This window comes from Schistocerca americana, chromosome 3, assembly GCF_021461395.2.
Source record: "Schistocerca americana isolate TAMUIC-IGC-003095 chromosome 3, iqSchAmer2.1, whole genome shotgun sequence".
Taxonomy (NCBI): domain Eukaryota; kingdom Metazoa; phylum Arthropoda; class Insecta; order Orthoptera; family Acrididae; genus Schistocerca; species Schistocerca americana.
Genome location: NC_060121.1, coordinates 971745490 through 971762981, shown reverse-complemented (window position 1 = coordinate 971762981; position 17492 = coordinate 971745490). Strand labels below are relative to the sequence as shown.

Sequence of the window (17492 nt, the reverse complement as noted above, 5' to 3'; positions counted from 1 at the left end):
CTATATTATACTATGCTGTCTACACTACACTACACTCAATACAGTTCACCCACTGAACTGTTGAACCTATTTCTGTGTCCTTACTGTCAAATACCACAGCCTAGTACTTTGTGTTTATAATTATTCTTGCAGTGATTTATATCATATTCCTTGAGAAGGTTTCTTGTTGCATGGTACAGCCAATAACTTAATTGACTAGCATAGAAACACTTTTTCATCTTCAGTCTGTTTCTTACAAAAATAGAAATTGTGTTGTTCTGACTGTACATGTTGTTGCCAGATATGTGGAACAGGAAGATTTGGAACAACGGCTGGAAGCAATGTTATCACGAAGAGCAGTGGCAATGGCACAAGCTCGTCGACAAGGCCGTGTAGACTGTGTAGGTGCTAGCAAAGGCCTGTTCTGTGGCCTCCTGCTTTTGGTTGCATCTCTTATTTGTCTCATACTTTTCTTTGTGATGATACATCATCAAGATTATGGACTGCTTGCAATATACCTGGCAGATGTTTCTCACTGTGTGTTGATGTCTCTCAGCATAATAGCTACTATTGTTGGCTTCATCAGGTAAGCAGCTTATTTGTTAAGTGTGACTTATTATCATTCTGTTTGGTGCCATTTCCCAGTTCATTGCCACTCTGTTCCTACCCCTACCCCTCCCCCTTCCTCCTTCCCCCTTCCCCCTTCCCCCTTTCCCCTTTATTCCTTTTCTCAGATTACAACATGCAGAATCACATAAAATTATACCTTTTAGACAGGAAATGAGTTGTCACACAGTTAATAACTGCAGATCGAATGACATTCCTGTTACTACCAGAGTCCCATAAGATTCTGTCCTGGGTCCTTACTTTTCTAATACATGTGTGAATAGTTCTTTGCAGTCTGCACATTAATTATCCAAAAACAAAACGATATTAAAGAAAAGCAAAACTGAAACTGTATGCTCTTTTCCGCAATGAAGTGAGTAAAAAGCAAATTAGGGTGACTCAGTCAGATTAGTAGGAATACATTTGGACTCACAACTGAAGAGGGTTTGCACAAAAACACTAGTTATACACTAAAATATTGTGAGTGATTCTTTTACTATGCAAGCCAAAATGCTGTGTCAGAAAGGGTGCAGCTTTCTCATCATACTATGATTTATTCCACTCTCTCTTAACACAATGGAAATATCTTATAGGGCGACTCTTCTGATGCAAAAATATTGTTTATGTGCCAAAAAAAGTTGTGAGGACAATTTACAGTCATTACAAATGGAAAGAAACTCATGCCAGTCACATTTCAAAGAACAAAAAATATGAACAGTAACCTCCTTCAATATAAAAACCTGTCACCTATTAATAGAAAAAGCAGGCAGCCCTTGATAGTGAGTAACTTATAATATCCTTACTTTGAGAACCTTTTACTCAACAGATGTTTATATGAGGTAGAAGAGTTGTGTAATAATATGGTTCTTAATGTGTGGTGTCCTAATTCTGATATGTAATTTGTGCTGCACACATCAAAACTCAAATCTTGTAAATGTCAGTGGTTGATGCATAAATAAATAAATAAATAGATACTTACCTTTATAATGTTCATTGTCATTTTGACATGAAATTGGCCTACATTTGCTTGCAAATCTGTGTTAAAATATGTTGTCTGTAATAACTACATACAGTAGATGTTGCACTCTGATCACTATGGTAGCAGAATGGCTGCTGGAAGTAGTTAATGTAGATTTAACTAATAGGCTTTGTTTCCACAGGCTCTCAATTGAGGGTGTCCATAATTGTAACTTAAGTTTGTACCATGAAAATATGTGCAAGACCAAGCTGCTAGATGATCATACTCCCAGTGAAAGCCTTGCAGTGGTGGCACTGAAACTAATATGTGCCATATATGAGGACCTTCCTGTTGCAGGATAAGATATTCCAATGATAGGAACTAAATAGTATGAGCTAGGTGATCATATGAAATAGGCTTGATCTCAAGTCTTTCATATGAATATGATCCATGTGGCAAGGGGCTGGGACAGGACTAGCATAAGGATGGACCAGGATAAGTTATAGGTTGGACCTGTGACAGAATACCAATTTGTAGGAATGGATGGAAAGAATTTTAAGGGAACAGTCAAAAATAGTTGAAGCCCTGGCCTCTTCATGTATCTCCTAATTTTCCTTTTGTAAAATGGTCCTCCTATGAAATGAAATGTTCTGTTGTATTAGATTCTTTCACATTTGGTAAGTCCTTTAATTTTGATGTCCCACATCTATGGTAAACCAATTTTACTGAGGTATTTTTTATTTCATTCTCTCTTTAATCAGGGTTGTGGGTAAAATCTTCTCAGGTATTGTTGAAAGGAAAGTGCGAGTATTAGTTGAGGACAAATTGGATGAAAATCAGTGTGGGTTTAGGCCTCTTAGAAGTTGTCAGGACCAGATCTTTAGCATATGGCAAATAATGGAGAAGTGTTAAGAGTGGAACAGGGAATTGTATCTATGCTTTATAGATCTAGAAAAGGCATATGACCAGGTTCCTAGGAGGAAGTTATTGTCTGTTCTGCGAGATTATGGAATAGGAGGCAAACTTTTGCATAGATGGTCAGGCAGCAGTTAGAGTTGACGGTAAATTGGGTTCATGGTTCAGAGTAATTTCATGGGTAAGACAAGGCTGCAACCTATCTCCACTGTTGTTCATATTATTTATGGATCATATGTTGAAAACAATAGACTGGCTGGGTGAGATTAAGATACGTGAACACAAAATAAACAGTCTCGCATGCGGATGACTTAGTTGTGATGGCAGATTCAATTGAAAGTTTTCAAAGTAATTTTTCAGAGCTAGATCAGAAATGTAAGGACTATGGTATGAAGATTAGCATCTCCAAAACGAAAGTAATGTCAGTGGGAAAGAGATATAAAGAGATTGAGTGCCAAATAGGAGGAACAAAGTTAGAACAGGTGGACGGTTTCAAGTACTTACGATGCGTATTCTCACAGGATGGCAACATAGTGAAAGAACTGGAAGCGAGATGTAGCAAAGCTAATGCAGTGAGTGCTCAGCTATGATCTACTCTCTTCTGCAAGAAGGAAGTCAGTACCAGGACTAAGTTATCTTTCGACCAACTTTGTTGTATGGGAGCGAAAGCTGGGTGGATTCAGGTTACCTTATCAATAAGGTTGAGTTTACGGATGTGAAAGTAGCTAGGATGACTGCAGGTACTAGTAGAAGGGAACAATGGCAGGAGGGTGTCCACAATGAGGAAATCAAAGAAAAACTGGGAATGAACTCCATAGATGTAGCAGTCAGGGCCAACAGGCTTAGATGGTGGGGTCATGTTACACACATTGGAGAAGCGAGGTTACCAAAGAGACTCATGGGTTCAGCAGTAGAGGGTAGGAGGAGTCAGGGTAGACCAAGTAGAAGGTACCTGGATTTGGTTAAGAATGATTTTGAAGTAATAGGCTTAACATCAGAAGAGGCATCAATGTTAGCACTGAATAGGAGATCATGGAGGAGTTTTATAAGGGGGACTATGCTCCAGACTGAACGCTGAAAGGCATAATCAGTCTTAGATGATGATGATGATGATGATGATGATGATGATGATCTACAGGGTGGGTGAGAAGTCCCTGTACCCCTGTAACCCCTGTTTAGTATCAAATGTTATTATGCAGGTTGGTAGCTTTGTTGCTTCTTAACAGTTGATGGAATTCGTTTACATTTTTTCACAGTCACAGATGAGTTTTAATTTGTAGCCACGGCAGATGTCAGCGGTCATAGTTACACTATTGAGGAGCATTTAGTGACAAGTGTGTGGGTCTGCAAATGACAATAAACATGGCAGACAGTAAGATAGGTTATGGAAGCATTCCAGGAAAGATGCAGTAACAATATTTCTGTTACTGATAAATCAGATATATGTACAGTATTTAACAACTATTTTCTGAGCATTGCTGGTGAATTAAATAAAAATTTAGTTTCAACAGGAAATCATATAAATTTCTTAGCAAATGCCTTTCCGAGATTGACGTCTGAAATACTCCTCTGTGATACAGACAAGAGGGAGATTGAGTCAATAATTAAATCACTGAAGACTAAGGACTCTCATGGTTATGATGGAGTGTCTATTAGAATATTAGAATGTTAGCCCTGTATTTAGCCATATTTGTAATTTTTCCTTTAGGAATGGTCAGTTTCCTGAGCGATTAAAGTACTCAGTAGTAAAGCCACTTTATAAAAAGGGAGAAAGGGATAATGTAGATAATTTTAGACCTATTTCTATGCCATTAGTTGTTGCAAAAGTTATCGAAAAGGCTATGTATGTAAGGTTAATTGATCATTTTATATCACACGATGTGCTATCAAATGTACAGTTCGGCTTTAGAAGTCGTTTGACAACTGAAAATGCTATATTCTCTTTTCTCTGTGAGGTACTGGATGGGCTAAACAAAAAGTTTCGAACGCTTGGTGTATTTTTTGATTTAACAAAGGTATTTGACTGTGTTGATCTCACAGTATTGCTCCAGAAGTTGGACCATCATGGAATAAGGGGAGTAGCTCACAATTGGTTCACCTCTTACTTTAGCAACAGGCAGCAAAAGGTCATTATTCACAATGTTGATAACGACTGTGATGTGGGATTTGAGTAGGGTACTGTCAAGTGGGGGGTGCCCCAGTGATCAGTGTTGGGGCCGCTCCTGTTCCTTATTTATACAAATGATATGCCCTCTAGTATTATGGGTAACTCTAAAATATTTCTGTTTGCTGATGACACTAGCTTGGTAGTAAAGGATGTTGTGTGCAACATTGACTCGGTTTCAAGTAGTGCAGTACATGACCTCAGTTCATGGCTTGTAGAAAATAAACTAACATTAAATCGCAGTAAGACTCAGTTTCTAACACACAATTCAACAAAACCTGACGTTTTAATCTCACAGAATGGGCATATGATTAGTGAAACTGAACAGTTCAAATTCCTAGGTGTTCAGATAGATAGTAAGCTGTTGTGGAAAGCACACATTCAGGATCTTGTTCAAAGACTTAATACTGCCATTTTCACTATTCGAACAGTATCAAAAGTGAGTGATACTTCGACGCATAAATTAGTCTACTTTGCTTATTTTCATTCACTTATGTCGTATGGTATTATGTTTTGGGGTAACTCTTACCACTCTAGAAGGATATTTTTGGCTCAGAAACGGGCAGTTCGGGCAATAAGTGGTGTGAGTTCACGAACCTCTTGTCGACCTCTGTTCATGAGTCTGGGTATTTTGACATTGGCCTCTCAATATGTATATTCCTTATTGTCGTTTCTTGTTACCAATATTAGTTTATTTCCAACAATAAGCAACTTTCACTTGGTTAATACTCGGCAGAAATCAAACCTCCATTTGAATCGGATTTCATGAACTCTTGTGCAAAAAGGTGTGCAGTATACTGCTGCATCCATTTTCAATAAGCTGCCACTCAAATTCAAAAACCTTAGCAGTAATCCACGCGCTTTCAAATCGAAACTGAAGAGTTTCCTCATGGTCACTGCTTCTATTCTGTCAAGGAGTTCCTTGAAAAATTAAGCTGATTCTCATTATATTGCTGATAGCGCTTGCGTAAACTTATGGACTGATTTTCTTTCAGGTTCATGAACATTTATTTTTATCTGTTATTACTTTTATGTTGTAAGTTCATGTACTGATATGTTCCATGACCTTGGAGATTTGCTCCTCAATTTGGTCCTACGGAACTTGACATGTAAATAAAAAAATAAATTTAATATGGCTCCACAGTGAAAGGCAACACTTCTGAACTGAGAAAGAATGCTTTTGCTTTTGGAAGTGTTAAAGACAGGCCTTGGAGTCTAAGGAAGAGACACAAGAAGTAACATATTGGAGTCTCTGCTTTGATTGAACAATCTCCGATGAAGTAAACACATAAACATGCTTTGGAACTAGTATACTGAGGACAACAATGTCAGATCACATGAAAAAAGACCTTAAGGGCAGATGTTTTTGACCAACGTTCATAAATGAGTTATTGGATACATAACGGAATGAGCAGGCCATGCTTTGTTAACTCGGTTTCCAAATGCAGTGTAAGATGTGAAACTTATCTGTTCAAATGAATGTGCCTTTTATCACTGCTCGTGATAGAAGTCTTGTCATTTGGGGCAAAGAGAATCCTCATTACGCAGTCGAATTAGAAAGCACCTGTCTTGTGTAATGATATTGGCAGTGATGACATCATATATATTCTTAGCCCATACTTATTTTGAAGGGACTGTGAATGTCACGCATTATTTATGCATGTTACAAACCTGCTTAATACCTCAGTTTGAAGAAAGAGGCCTCACAGAATGCAAAAAGAGCCTCACAGAATGCACATGGCTGCAGCAAGACAGAACACTGCTCACTCAAATTAAGGGGTATGGGGACTTTATGCCCATGCTGTATTATTATAACAATAATAATCATGTTTTAAACAAAGTCTTAAATAATATCTTGTACTGTGTGTGCTACACAAAAAAATGTTGCATGCATTTGTCTCAGTCGATTAATAAATAATTTGTCAAGGTAGACTTCAAATTAATTCTCCTGTTACCATGTCAACCACGACGATGATTACTACTACTACTACTACTACTACTACTACTGCCACCACGACCACCACCACCACCACCACCACCACCACTGATATCAAATAACAGATAAAACAGCCATTTTTGTTTGTCTTACACCTGTTGAAACCCTCTTACATTTTGCCTCCCTACATTTCGTCTTCATGAGTAGTATTACAGAATAATTTAAGCCAATCTTCTGTTGAAGTTGCAGAATACCCCTCGCCTTTTGTTGCACTTGGCTTGGGAGTTCCGTGTCTTGATGTACTGAAATAATATGCTGGAAACTGATACTATAAGGGATAGTACCGAACGATGTAGACCACACAACAAGGCTCCTCCTACATTATGTGTCTATAGTGTTGTTGATGCCCAGTTCCAGTTTTACAGACCACAGTTTATACAAGTAAAGAGATGCACATCTCTTCCTTCATAAACATTTGTGGAAGAGATCTAATGCAATCATGAATCAGAGGAAAAGTATTTGTTGAACTTCACAGTAGCATAACATACAGTGAGAGAAATATGCTATTAACAGTGCGCATGATCTAAGGTGCTGTACAGTCACCGAAATTAATTACATTGTTCAGTAAATAATTGTGGTCCAACATTAACACTTTGAGGTTACAGATACGATACATAGACATTACACATATGATGTCAGAGTGTGGACTTTCACATGAGGTGCTAAGTGTTGGCTACCTCACCCAGGACTTCCACTTTAACCAACATATTTGTGTTGTCAGAGTGCTAACCGGTCACAGACATTTGTTTTGCTCTTAGAGCTTATTCCTGTAATTAAAAATAATGTAAGTATATTTCATCAAAATATTGGGAGTTTAAAGAATAAAGTAGATGAGCTTCTGGTTTGTTTAGAAGATTTAGAAGCTGAGAATGAAATAGATATACTATGCCTGTCTGAGGATCACATTGTTACTGATATGGATAAGGTAAATGTAAGTGGATATAAGCTCTCTGCACATGTAATGAGAGAAAATATGGAGAAAGGAGGAGTTGCCATATATGTCAAAAGTTATCATTGTGCAAAAAGTATAGAAACAAAAAAGTTTTGTGTAGAGAAACATATAGAAGCATGTGCCTGTGAGCTTAAATTAAATAAAGGCACATTTATAATTGTAACTGTATATAGGTCCCCATCAGGAAATTTTCATCTATTTCTGAAAAATTTGGACTCCTTGTTGTGCTATCTGTCAGACAGGGGGAAGCAAATTATTATTTGCGGGGACTTCAATGTAGATTCTCTGAAAGAGGGTAATAGGAAAAATGACCTTGAAGTATTACTCCGTTCTTTCAATTTGACACCCGTTATTGATTTTCCTACTCGGGTGGTAAAGGATAGCAGCTCACTGATAGATAACTTCTTTATAGACCGAGATAAGTTTAACCAGATAAATGCTCAGCCTGTTGAGAATGGTCTTTCTGATCATGGTGCACAGCTAGTTACAATATATGACATAGCTCCATTCAGCAATACTAAACAGTCCTCCAAAGTAGTACGTTCAGTCAACAATTTAACAATTGCAAATTTCAGGGAAAGCCTACAGCAGTTAGACTGGGATGAGGTGTACCGTGAACCTGATGCCAATTTAAAATATAATTTATTTCATGACATTTTTGTAAATGCATTTGAAAACTGCTTCCCCAAGAAAATAGTTAAATATACTCGTAAGAAACCTTGTAACAAACCATGGCTTACTAAGAGTATAAAAATATCTTGTAACCGGAAAAGGGAAATTTATCTGACAGCAAGAAAGAGTAGTGACCCAGAAACTATCAAAAATTATAAAAACTACTGTGTTATATTAAGAAAAGTTATTAAAAAATCCAGGAGTATGTGTATCATGTCTGAAATCAGCAACTCTGATAATAAAATTAAAACAATTTGGAATATTATTAAAAGAGAAACAGGTCAACCAAGAGCAGAGGAAGACAGTATTACCATCAAATTGAATGAAAACTTTACGAACAAAAAGTCAGAAGTTGAAAATATTTTTAATAATCATTTTCTAAATGTTGTGGATATAGTAGGATCCAGGTGTTCATTAGAAGATGCTAGGCTGTTAATGGAAGAGGCCATACCTATGCAATTTGATACAATTGAAATCTCACCCACTTCTCCCTCTGAAATTAGGAAAATAATAAACTTGCTTAAAAGCAAAAACTCACGTGGAATTGATGGCATTTCCAGCAAAATACTAAAAGCTTGTTCTCAACAGATAAGTAAGATTCTCAGCCACCTGTGTAATAGCTCTCTGGAACAGGGCATTTTCCCTGATAGACTGAAATATGCTATTGTTATACCTTTGCATAAAAAGGGGGATAGATCTGATGTCAACAATTACCGTCCAATCTCCCTTCTAACAGCTTTATCCAAAATTTTTGAGAAATTAATGTATTTTAGAGTAGCTTCACATATCCGTAAAAATGAAGTACTAACAAAATATCAGTTTGGTTTCCAGAAAGGTTTTTCAACAGAAAATGCCATATATGCTTTCACCAGTCAAATTTTGAATGATCTGAATAACCGAACACCACCCATTGGGATTTTTTGTGATCTCTCAAAGGCTTTTGATTGTGTAAATCATGAAATTCTGCTAGACAAGCTCAAGTATTGTGGCATGAGTGGGACAGTGCACAAATGGTTTAATTCGTACCTAACTGGAAGAGTGCAGAAAGTTGAAATAAGTAGTTCTCGTAACATGCAAAGATCAGCACATTCCTCAAACTGGGGAACTATCAAGAATGGGGTTCCACAAGGGTCAGTCTTGGGTCCTTTGTTGTTCTTATTATATATTAATGACTTGCCATTCTATATTCATGAAGAGGCAAAGTTAGTTCTCTTTGCTGATGATACAAGTATAGTAATCACACCTGAGAAACAAGAATTAACTGATGAAATTGTCAATACTGTCTTTCAGAAAATTACTAAGTGGTTCCTTGTAAACGGACTATCACTGAATTTTGATAAGACACAGTACATACAGTTCCGTACAGTAAATGGTATGACGCCATTAATAAATATAGACCTTAATCAGAAGCATATAGCTAAGGTAGAATATTCCAAATTTTTAGGTATGTCCATTGATGAGAGATTAAATTGGAAGAAACACATTGATGATCTGCTGAAACGTTTGAGTTCAGCTACTTATGCAATAAGGGTCATTGCAAATTTTGGTGATAAACATCTTAGTAAATTAGCTTACTACGCCTATTTTCACTCATTGCTTTCATATGGCATCATATTTTGGGGGAATTCATCACTGAGGAATAAAGTATTTATTGCACAAAAGCGTGTAATCAGAATAATAGCTGGAGTCCACCCAAGATCATCCTGCAGACATTTATTTAAGGATCTAGGGATATTCACAGTAGCTTCTCAGTATATGTACTCTCTTATGAAATTTGTTATTAACAACCAAACCCAATTCAAAAGTAATAGCAGTGTGCATAACTACAATACTAGGAGAAAGGATGATCTGCACTATTCAAGATTAAATCTAACTTTGGCACAGAAAGGGGTGAATTCTACTGCCACTAAAGTCTTTGGTCACTTACCAAATAGTATCAAAAGTCTGACAGATAACCAACAAGTATTTAAGAAGAAATTAAAAGAATTTCTGAATGACAACTCCTTCTACTCCGTAGAAGAATTTTTAGATATAAATTAAGAAAAAAAAATATATTTAAAAAATAAAAAAAAATAAAAATAAAAAAATAAAGAAAAACAAAAAACACAAAAAAATAAAGTTGTTATATTAACTTAAGTATGTTGTTAAATTAACCTAATTATGTCATGTATTAGAAAATTCGACTCGTTCCGCATCATTACGAAATATCGTATTCATGATCTATGGAACTAGTATTAATCTAATCTAATCTAATCTAATCTAATCTAATCTTACTGACTGCAGACTGAAAATACTATATAACATAGAGATGCTGGCTGTTTGGTTGCCAGTTGCTGACTGCAGACTTTGATGGGAGGTGTGGCTACTTAAAGACAGAAGAATATGATATGATTTCTGAAACTAGTTATTGATTTTAAAACTGGCTTGGTTAGATTTTGCTATTTTGTGTGGCCTATATGGCTTTACTATTATCTGGTTTATAAAAAATGCTTAAGGTTAGATCATAAAATTATACACATCGTTATTATGCTTCTAAGTATGATGTACTTGATTACAAGTATGGCATGCACCTTGAAATCAATCTTCTATTACTTCCAGCCGGCTGGAAGCCCAAGAACTCTTCGCCAGCTGTATACGACGGGAAAGCATACATTCACAATCTTCTATTATTCTAAATTATTCAAAATCTTAATTAGAGATGTAATTAATTAGTGAAAGGTGTTGTCTGATTCTTGAAAGAATATAGCTACCAAAATTATATTCTCAAAGTTTAGAATCTTGTAGGCTAAAAGCAAAATAGGCAATCAAAATTATGAGCATCTATACTTTTAATGACAGTTAGTTTGTAAGTTAATTAGTTTCAGATAATTTAAAAGATGTTCTTATGAAAGTTGAGAATGTCTGCCTTCGAATGAGTGGTAACAGTACCTCATATGCTGCCCATTAGCTAAAAATTTCTTCCCATTAGACATTGTAGTAAATTTAATAAGCAATAACTTTTAATTCCTCAGGGTTCTAGTAAAACTAATTGCATCATTGTATTCAGGCAGATAAATGTAAAAAACTTAGAGATCTAAATGAAATTTCACATAAATAACAATTTGATATATTCCTGTACATATTAGATGTACATATTATGTATGCAGCTGCATTAGATACATAATGAAAGACCAAAAAAAATTTAGTTATTTATGGGAGCAGAAAACATAACAGACAGACTGGTTTCCAGCCTCCTATATTTTAAGTTGTTCTCTGTACTTCATATATTGCTGATGGTTTAAGATATCAATATTCAATCCTTTGCTTCTTAAGTTACTGAGGAAATGTCTCTCTTCTTTTTCTTTTCTTTTCTTACAGAGTACAGAGTCTCAAATTCCGTGCTGAAGAGCAGAGTGATTTGAATGACATTCTCCTAAGAGTATCTGCATTTGGTCTGTTTGTGTATGCTGTATTTAGTGTGATAGCTGGCTCCTTGGCTGCTTTTCCACAAGAACCCAAGTTGTTAATTGTGTGCACTGGCTTACTGTCAATTGTTCAGGTGAGTTAAAATATTCTCTCTCTCTCTCTCTCTCTCTCTCTCTCTCTCTCTCTCTCTCTGTGTGTGTGTGTGTGTGTGTGTGTGTGTGTGTGTGTGTGTGTGTGTGTGTGTGTGTAGGCATGCATGGATCTGATTGTTCTTGAAGCAACACACTCCAGGGAAGTTCTCTGGAGGCACAAATGTTATATTTCCATATTTAATTGGCATTTGAAGTGATATCTTGTGACAGCTGCCACACCACCCGTTCTTGCCAGACTGCTGTGCCAGCTTTGTAGAAGTTAACAGCCACTTGTCAGCTGCCCGACTCCAATGCCGCCTGGCTTGAGCTACAATTTCTTTTTTACCTTTACCCACATTTCCTTTCACACCTCATAAACACTAACTATACACCAAAAATTCTGTTCTTATCAGTGTAATATGTGAAACACCTCTACTGCAAGTGGTTTAGGTAATCAGCAGAAGCTCACACAGGCGTCCCAGTGACAGTGGGTCACAGCCTGGCGCTGCAGTTAGACGGCCATATGCCTATCTCCTGTCTCTACAAACTCTCGTTGTGAATCACTCTATCTGTTAGTGAAAACTATATCAAAATCCCTACAGTAGTTCCAGAGATCAGCCTAAATTTATAAGACAGAAACCACCATGAGGATTTCAGTTTATGTGTGTGTGGAAGACAGATAGAAGAAGACAATAGTAATGGAAATTCCTGAATGGAAAATATACATAAAATAGAGGAAAGGCAATCACTCACCTGTAGTGGACTGACGTGTGGCACACATAAACACCTAATGGAAAAATCACACTAGCTTTCAAGTTCTTGCTCTTTCTCTAGTAAAAATACATACATACACAGACTCTTGTGGTTGTGGGATCTTCTGTATCACTCATCTGTGCCGCGTGCCCCGCCCATGTCAATCTGGCTGATTTCACTATTCTTCTAACGGGTGGATCTTTATATATAATATACCACCTCCTCCATCTTCCTCTTTCACAGGTTGGACCAACAATTCTTCAAAGTACCTCTCTCTCAAAGGCATCTAGCATTCCGATATCCATTGACCTTCAGCATCATTGGCTCACTGACGTCAGCCGAGATGTGGTGGTGTAGGGATCAGATTAAGTGCAACTGAAGAAAAAAAAGATATCAAAGGCAGAAGAGGAATGGTGGGAAATATAAGATACAAGAATAATAGTAAGAAAATGTGAAATAAAGTTGTCAGTAGAAAACATCACTCAGAGATGATGGGATGGAGAAGCAAAAGGAAAAAGAGAACTGGAAGACTGAGAAGAAAGAGGACAAAATGATGTACCCTAAATAATGTACAGATAATCATTGAAAGTGAAGGGTATTTCAGACCTATATTCATGGTAGCAAGATTCCATTTCCCCATAGATGATCTCTGCTTGTTATATTTATTTGTTTCTTGTTCTGGTGATCCATGTTGTTTCAGTATCACAGGATATGGAACATTTCAGAAATCTGTGGTAGCACATAAAAACAAAACAAAATGATTTCGTATTACAGTAAACAGTAACTTAGGTTCTACGACAGAAAATCAATTTTAAGAGATAAATAAATATTACAAAATAATAAGTGTTACAGAAAATAAATATTGCAAAATATGTGTTTACTGCAAAGAATAGTCAGGATGACAAATGTAGATTTGGGCATATATTTGCATTTAACAATACAAGAAATGTTAAACACTGCAGTTCAGGAACTCTTCTATCATATAAAATGATCTTTGAAATAGGAACTGTGTTAAAGTTTTTTTAACCCTTTAACTGCTCTGGATGTGTTAATGCGTGCACCTTTCTACCTGTCCCTGTGTGCTCTGAACATGTTTACATGTGCCACAAGTCGTTCTACCTTTTACTTTGATCATATCTACATGTAGACACTTTCAGAGTACCAGACAGAAGGACTGGAGGCGCGCGTAAACACGTTCAGAGCAGTTGCAGGGTTAAACAAGAGCTCATCCTCTACCAAACACTTAATTCTTGAAGGGAGGGCGTTAAAAATCTTACAGCCAGTGAAATGGACTCCTTTCTCTACCATACTTAGATTTGCTTGTTCATAGTGGATATCATGTTTTCTTCTCATCTCATGACTATGATACTCACTATTCAGTGTAAAAATGGATTTTTCTTTCATTATGAAGCATATCAAAGAGGATATATACTGCACAGTGGATGTAAGGATTCCAAATTTCTTAAAAAGATTCCTGCATGTGGCTCTAAGAGAGACTCCACATATGATCCTTATGGCTCTTTTTTGTGCACACAGTACTTTTTTAGCCAGGGACTGATTACCCCAAAATATAATTCCATATGCCATAATGGCATGAAAATAACCACAACAGGCTGCCTTTGCGGTTTCCATACTTCTACAAGAAGATACAATGCATCAGTTGCTGAACTCAATCTTTTGCATAGATCCAGGATGTAATTTGACCAGTTCAGTTTGCTGTCAATATGCAAGCCTAGGTATTTTGGGGTATCCACCCTGGTTATCACCTGCTCACCTATTTTTACTACTATTTCTTCGTCTTTCAATGTTGTGTGGAACTGAATGTAGTTTAATTTATTGTAATTTAAAGAAAGGTCAGTAATGTTAAACCAGTTCACTGTTCCACTTGAAACCTTATTTGCTGTTTCCTCAAGTTTATCTACTAAATTATCGATAAGTAGTGTAGTGTCATCAACAAAACTGGTGAATCTACAATATTCTGTACAGAGAGGCAGATCATTTATAAAGATAATAAAAAGTAGGGGGCCAAGAACTGAGCCTTGGGGCATTACATGTGATGGTATCCCGTTCTGAAGATAATGGGACTCCATTTTGACTATCTACTACAACTTTCTGTTTTCTGTTTGACAGGTATGAGTCAAGCCACTTCCCTGATGAACCACTTATACTGAGATGTGCAGATTTTTGTATTAATCTGGTGACTGACACAGTCAAACACTTTTGTTAGGTCACAACCACCTTCAGTTTTTTGTTGATGGATTCCAAGACTTCGCCAGCAAATGCAAATATTGCATCTTCTGTTGATAAACCTTTCTGAAATCCAAACTGACTTTCACAGGATATTTTGATCCCTGAGATGCTTAACTATCCTAGCATGCATTAGTTTCTCTAAAACCTTTGAAAAACTTGTCAGTAGTGATATTGGCCGATAGTTAGCAGCATCCGTCTTATCTCCCCTCTCATACAGCAGTTTTACAACTGCATACTTAAGCCTCTCAGGAACTATTCCTTGCATAGGTGATGCATCAAAAATGTGGCAAAGGACTTTACTTACATGGCTGCAGCAGTATTTTAATAATTTGTTAGAAATATCTTCAATCCCAGTAAAGTTTCTACTTCAGGAATTTCATAACTCTTTCAATTTCTTGAACAGTGACTGTTGTTACCTTCATATGTTGTACTGGGCTAGGTACTTTGGCTTTCAAAAGATTGATGGCTTGGTTCATGGAGCCTTGTAAACCTATTTTTTCTGTTACTGTTAAAAATTGTTTGTTTTACGTGTCTGCAACTATTTTTGGATTGATAACAAGATGGTCCTCAATTTCTTATTTGGATATTTTCGCTACAAACTGCATTTTTCCTTGTTTCCTTCTTTACAAAATTCCAAATAGTTTTTACTTTATTGCTTGAGTAATCGATTTCTGTCTTCAAGCACATGTTCTTTGCTGCTTGTATGGTCTTATTCAGAACTTTATTGTAGAGTTTATAGTGCATACTCCTACTGGGATCATTTGATCTCTTGGCTGCTGCATAGTTCTCTTTTCATTTTACAAGAAAGTTTGATGCCTTTAGTAATCCAAGACTTGTATCCAGATTTTAACAGGTTTTCTCTCGCTGCCTTTTTTGGAAATGTTTCTTCAAAAAGACCTGTAACTTCATTGATAAATACATTAAATTTTGAATTAACATCAACTGCAGCATACACAAGAGATCTGTCCACTAGCTGTAATTGGTGATTAAAGCTTTCAGTGGTGTTTGTTTATAATCCTAAAGTTTTTCCAAATAAAATTTTCTTTCCTTTATACATTTATTTTTGCCCTTCATGATGAGAGAGGCGACTTATAATATTTTTCACAGTAAAATTATTGTAACTATCCTTATCTACAAGTAAATTATCTATTAAAGTGCTGTTACTCTAGTTGGAGTGTCCACCACAGGTATTAAGTTGTAACAGTGAGAGGACACACCTCAGTCAAGCTACTGCTGACAAAGACCTTAATGGCCGAAAGCTATGATTGTGTGAATCTTTTTATTGTGCCTATCGCGGCTCGGCATCTCTGCTATATTGCTATATGGCTAGCCTTTCTCTTTTTTTTTTTTTTTTTTAATTACAGCACCATCTATCACACAATGAAAAATGTTTGAAAAATGTTCTGCAAACAGAAGTTACCTACTTTTTCCCCAAAGAATCTGATGCTACAGTAAAAAAATGGGATGTTCCTATTTAAGATTTGAAAGTTGTCACCCGCTCCATCCTCTGGGGTACTGTATGTGTATTTTTTTCCATTTTTCAATCAGATGCATAGTTTTTGAGATATTTTTTTGTCTCAAGATCAAAAATTCCCCTTGGTTATCGGGAAACAGCATTAAGCATGTTTAGTTTTTGCAAAAGGTTTCTACAACTAAAGCTACAGTATACACCATTTATTTTTCTTACATTTTTGCACCAAGAACATTTTCTTTGCTAGTGACTGGTTTTTTCGAATTATCTATGAATCAGAAATTATCCTATAAAGTCCCATGCACATTGTAATCAAGTCATCTGGTGTTCAAAATGACTCTCTCATATGAGTACAATTCTCAATCTTTATTCAATTATACAGGAAGGAAGAGTTTGTCATTCCAGAATACAACTTCAAGAAATTCCATCTTATGGCAGTACCAAAAAAGCACTAATTCAACTCAAGCCTGTAACTAAGTATCTATCAGAAGGCACAATGTTGTTGCAAAACACAACACCTCTGGTGGCTGGTACGAAAATGCTTGATAGTGTGATGGTTATAATTAAACTTTCCCTATTTAGCAAATATAATATGGAAACTATTTAATGTACAAGGACCTAATTAATGTACAAGGACCAAACTTGGTAGCATTGATGTCAAGGACATGAGGAAGAGGAATAAAGCAGAATCAATTCAATTGAAATACTTCTAATCTGCTGCTACAGCACATCATACCATTACGTACCGGAACCAATGAAATATTGCCAACAAAGAGTAGAAGAGCTAGAAATTTTGCCAGTGTGCTCTCCTCTTTACCCACTTCTTGGTTTTTAGTTTTAAATGACAATGCCCTGTTAATCTTATGGATAGAATATCCATATTTCCTGGACATGGTCTTTCTGTGAGTGAGCTCCTTAGGCAAACTATCTGCTTCCGAGATCTGTGTAAGCAAGCTCTGTGTACTACCTGTATAGTGCATGGAATCCTGTCACCTGCACGATTTCCTCAAATCAAAGATGACAGAGTGCACTGATTCCGCGCCAAGGGGCCATGCTGAGAACATCCATCTTCTTCGTTCTCCAGTTCCACCAATGACTGCATTGCCACTGAGTAGCATGGCCAATGTGTCAGCTTCATTTTCACACAAGTGCAGAATACTCACAGCACACTGTATATTGTGGAGTTGAGTAAATCGTTGTCAGTCTTTGATGGCTCACCTGAGGATGACTGGCAAGTGCC

At 36.6% G+C, this 17492-nt stretch overlaps 1 protein-coding gene across 1 annotated transcript in view; it reads left to right on the top strand.

Moving 5' to 3' along the window:
- The window catches only part of LOC124607439 (proton channel OtopLc), a 736982-nt gene that overhangs the window by 681969 nt on the left and 37521 nt on the right, over positions 1–17492 (top strand). The window contains exons 12-13 of the mRNA XM_047139769.1: positions 281–565; positions 11600–11780. Coding sequence (XP_046995725.1) covers positions 281–565; positions 11600–11780 — 466 coding nt within the window. The remainder of the gene's footprint in view (positions 1–280; positions 566–11599; positions 11781–17492) is intronic.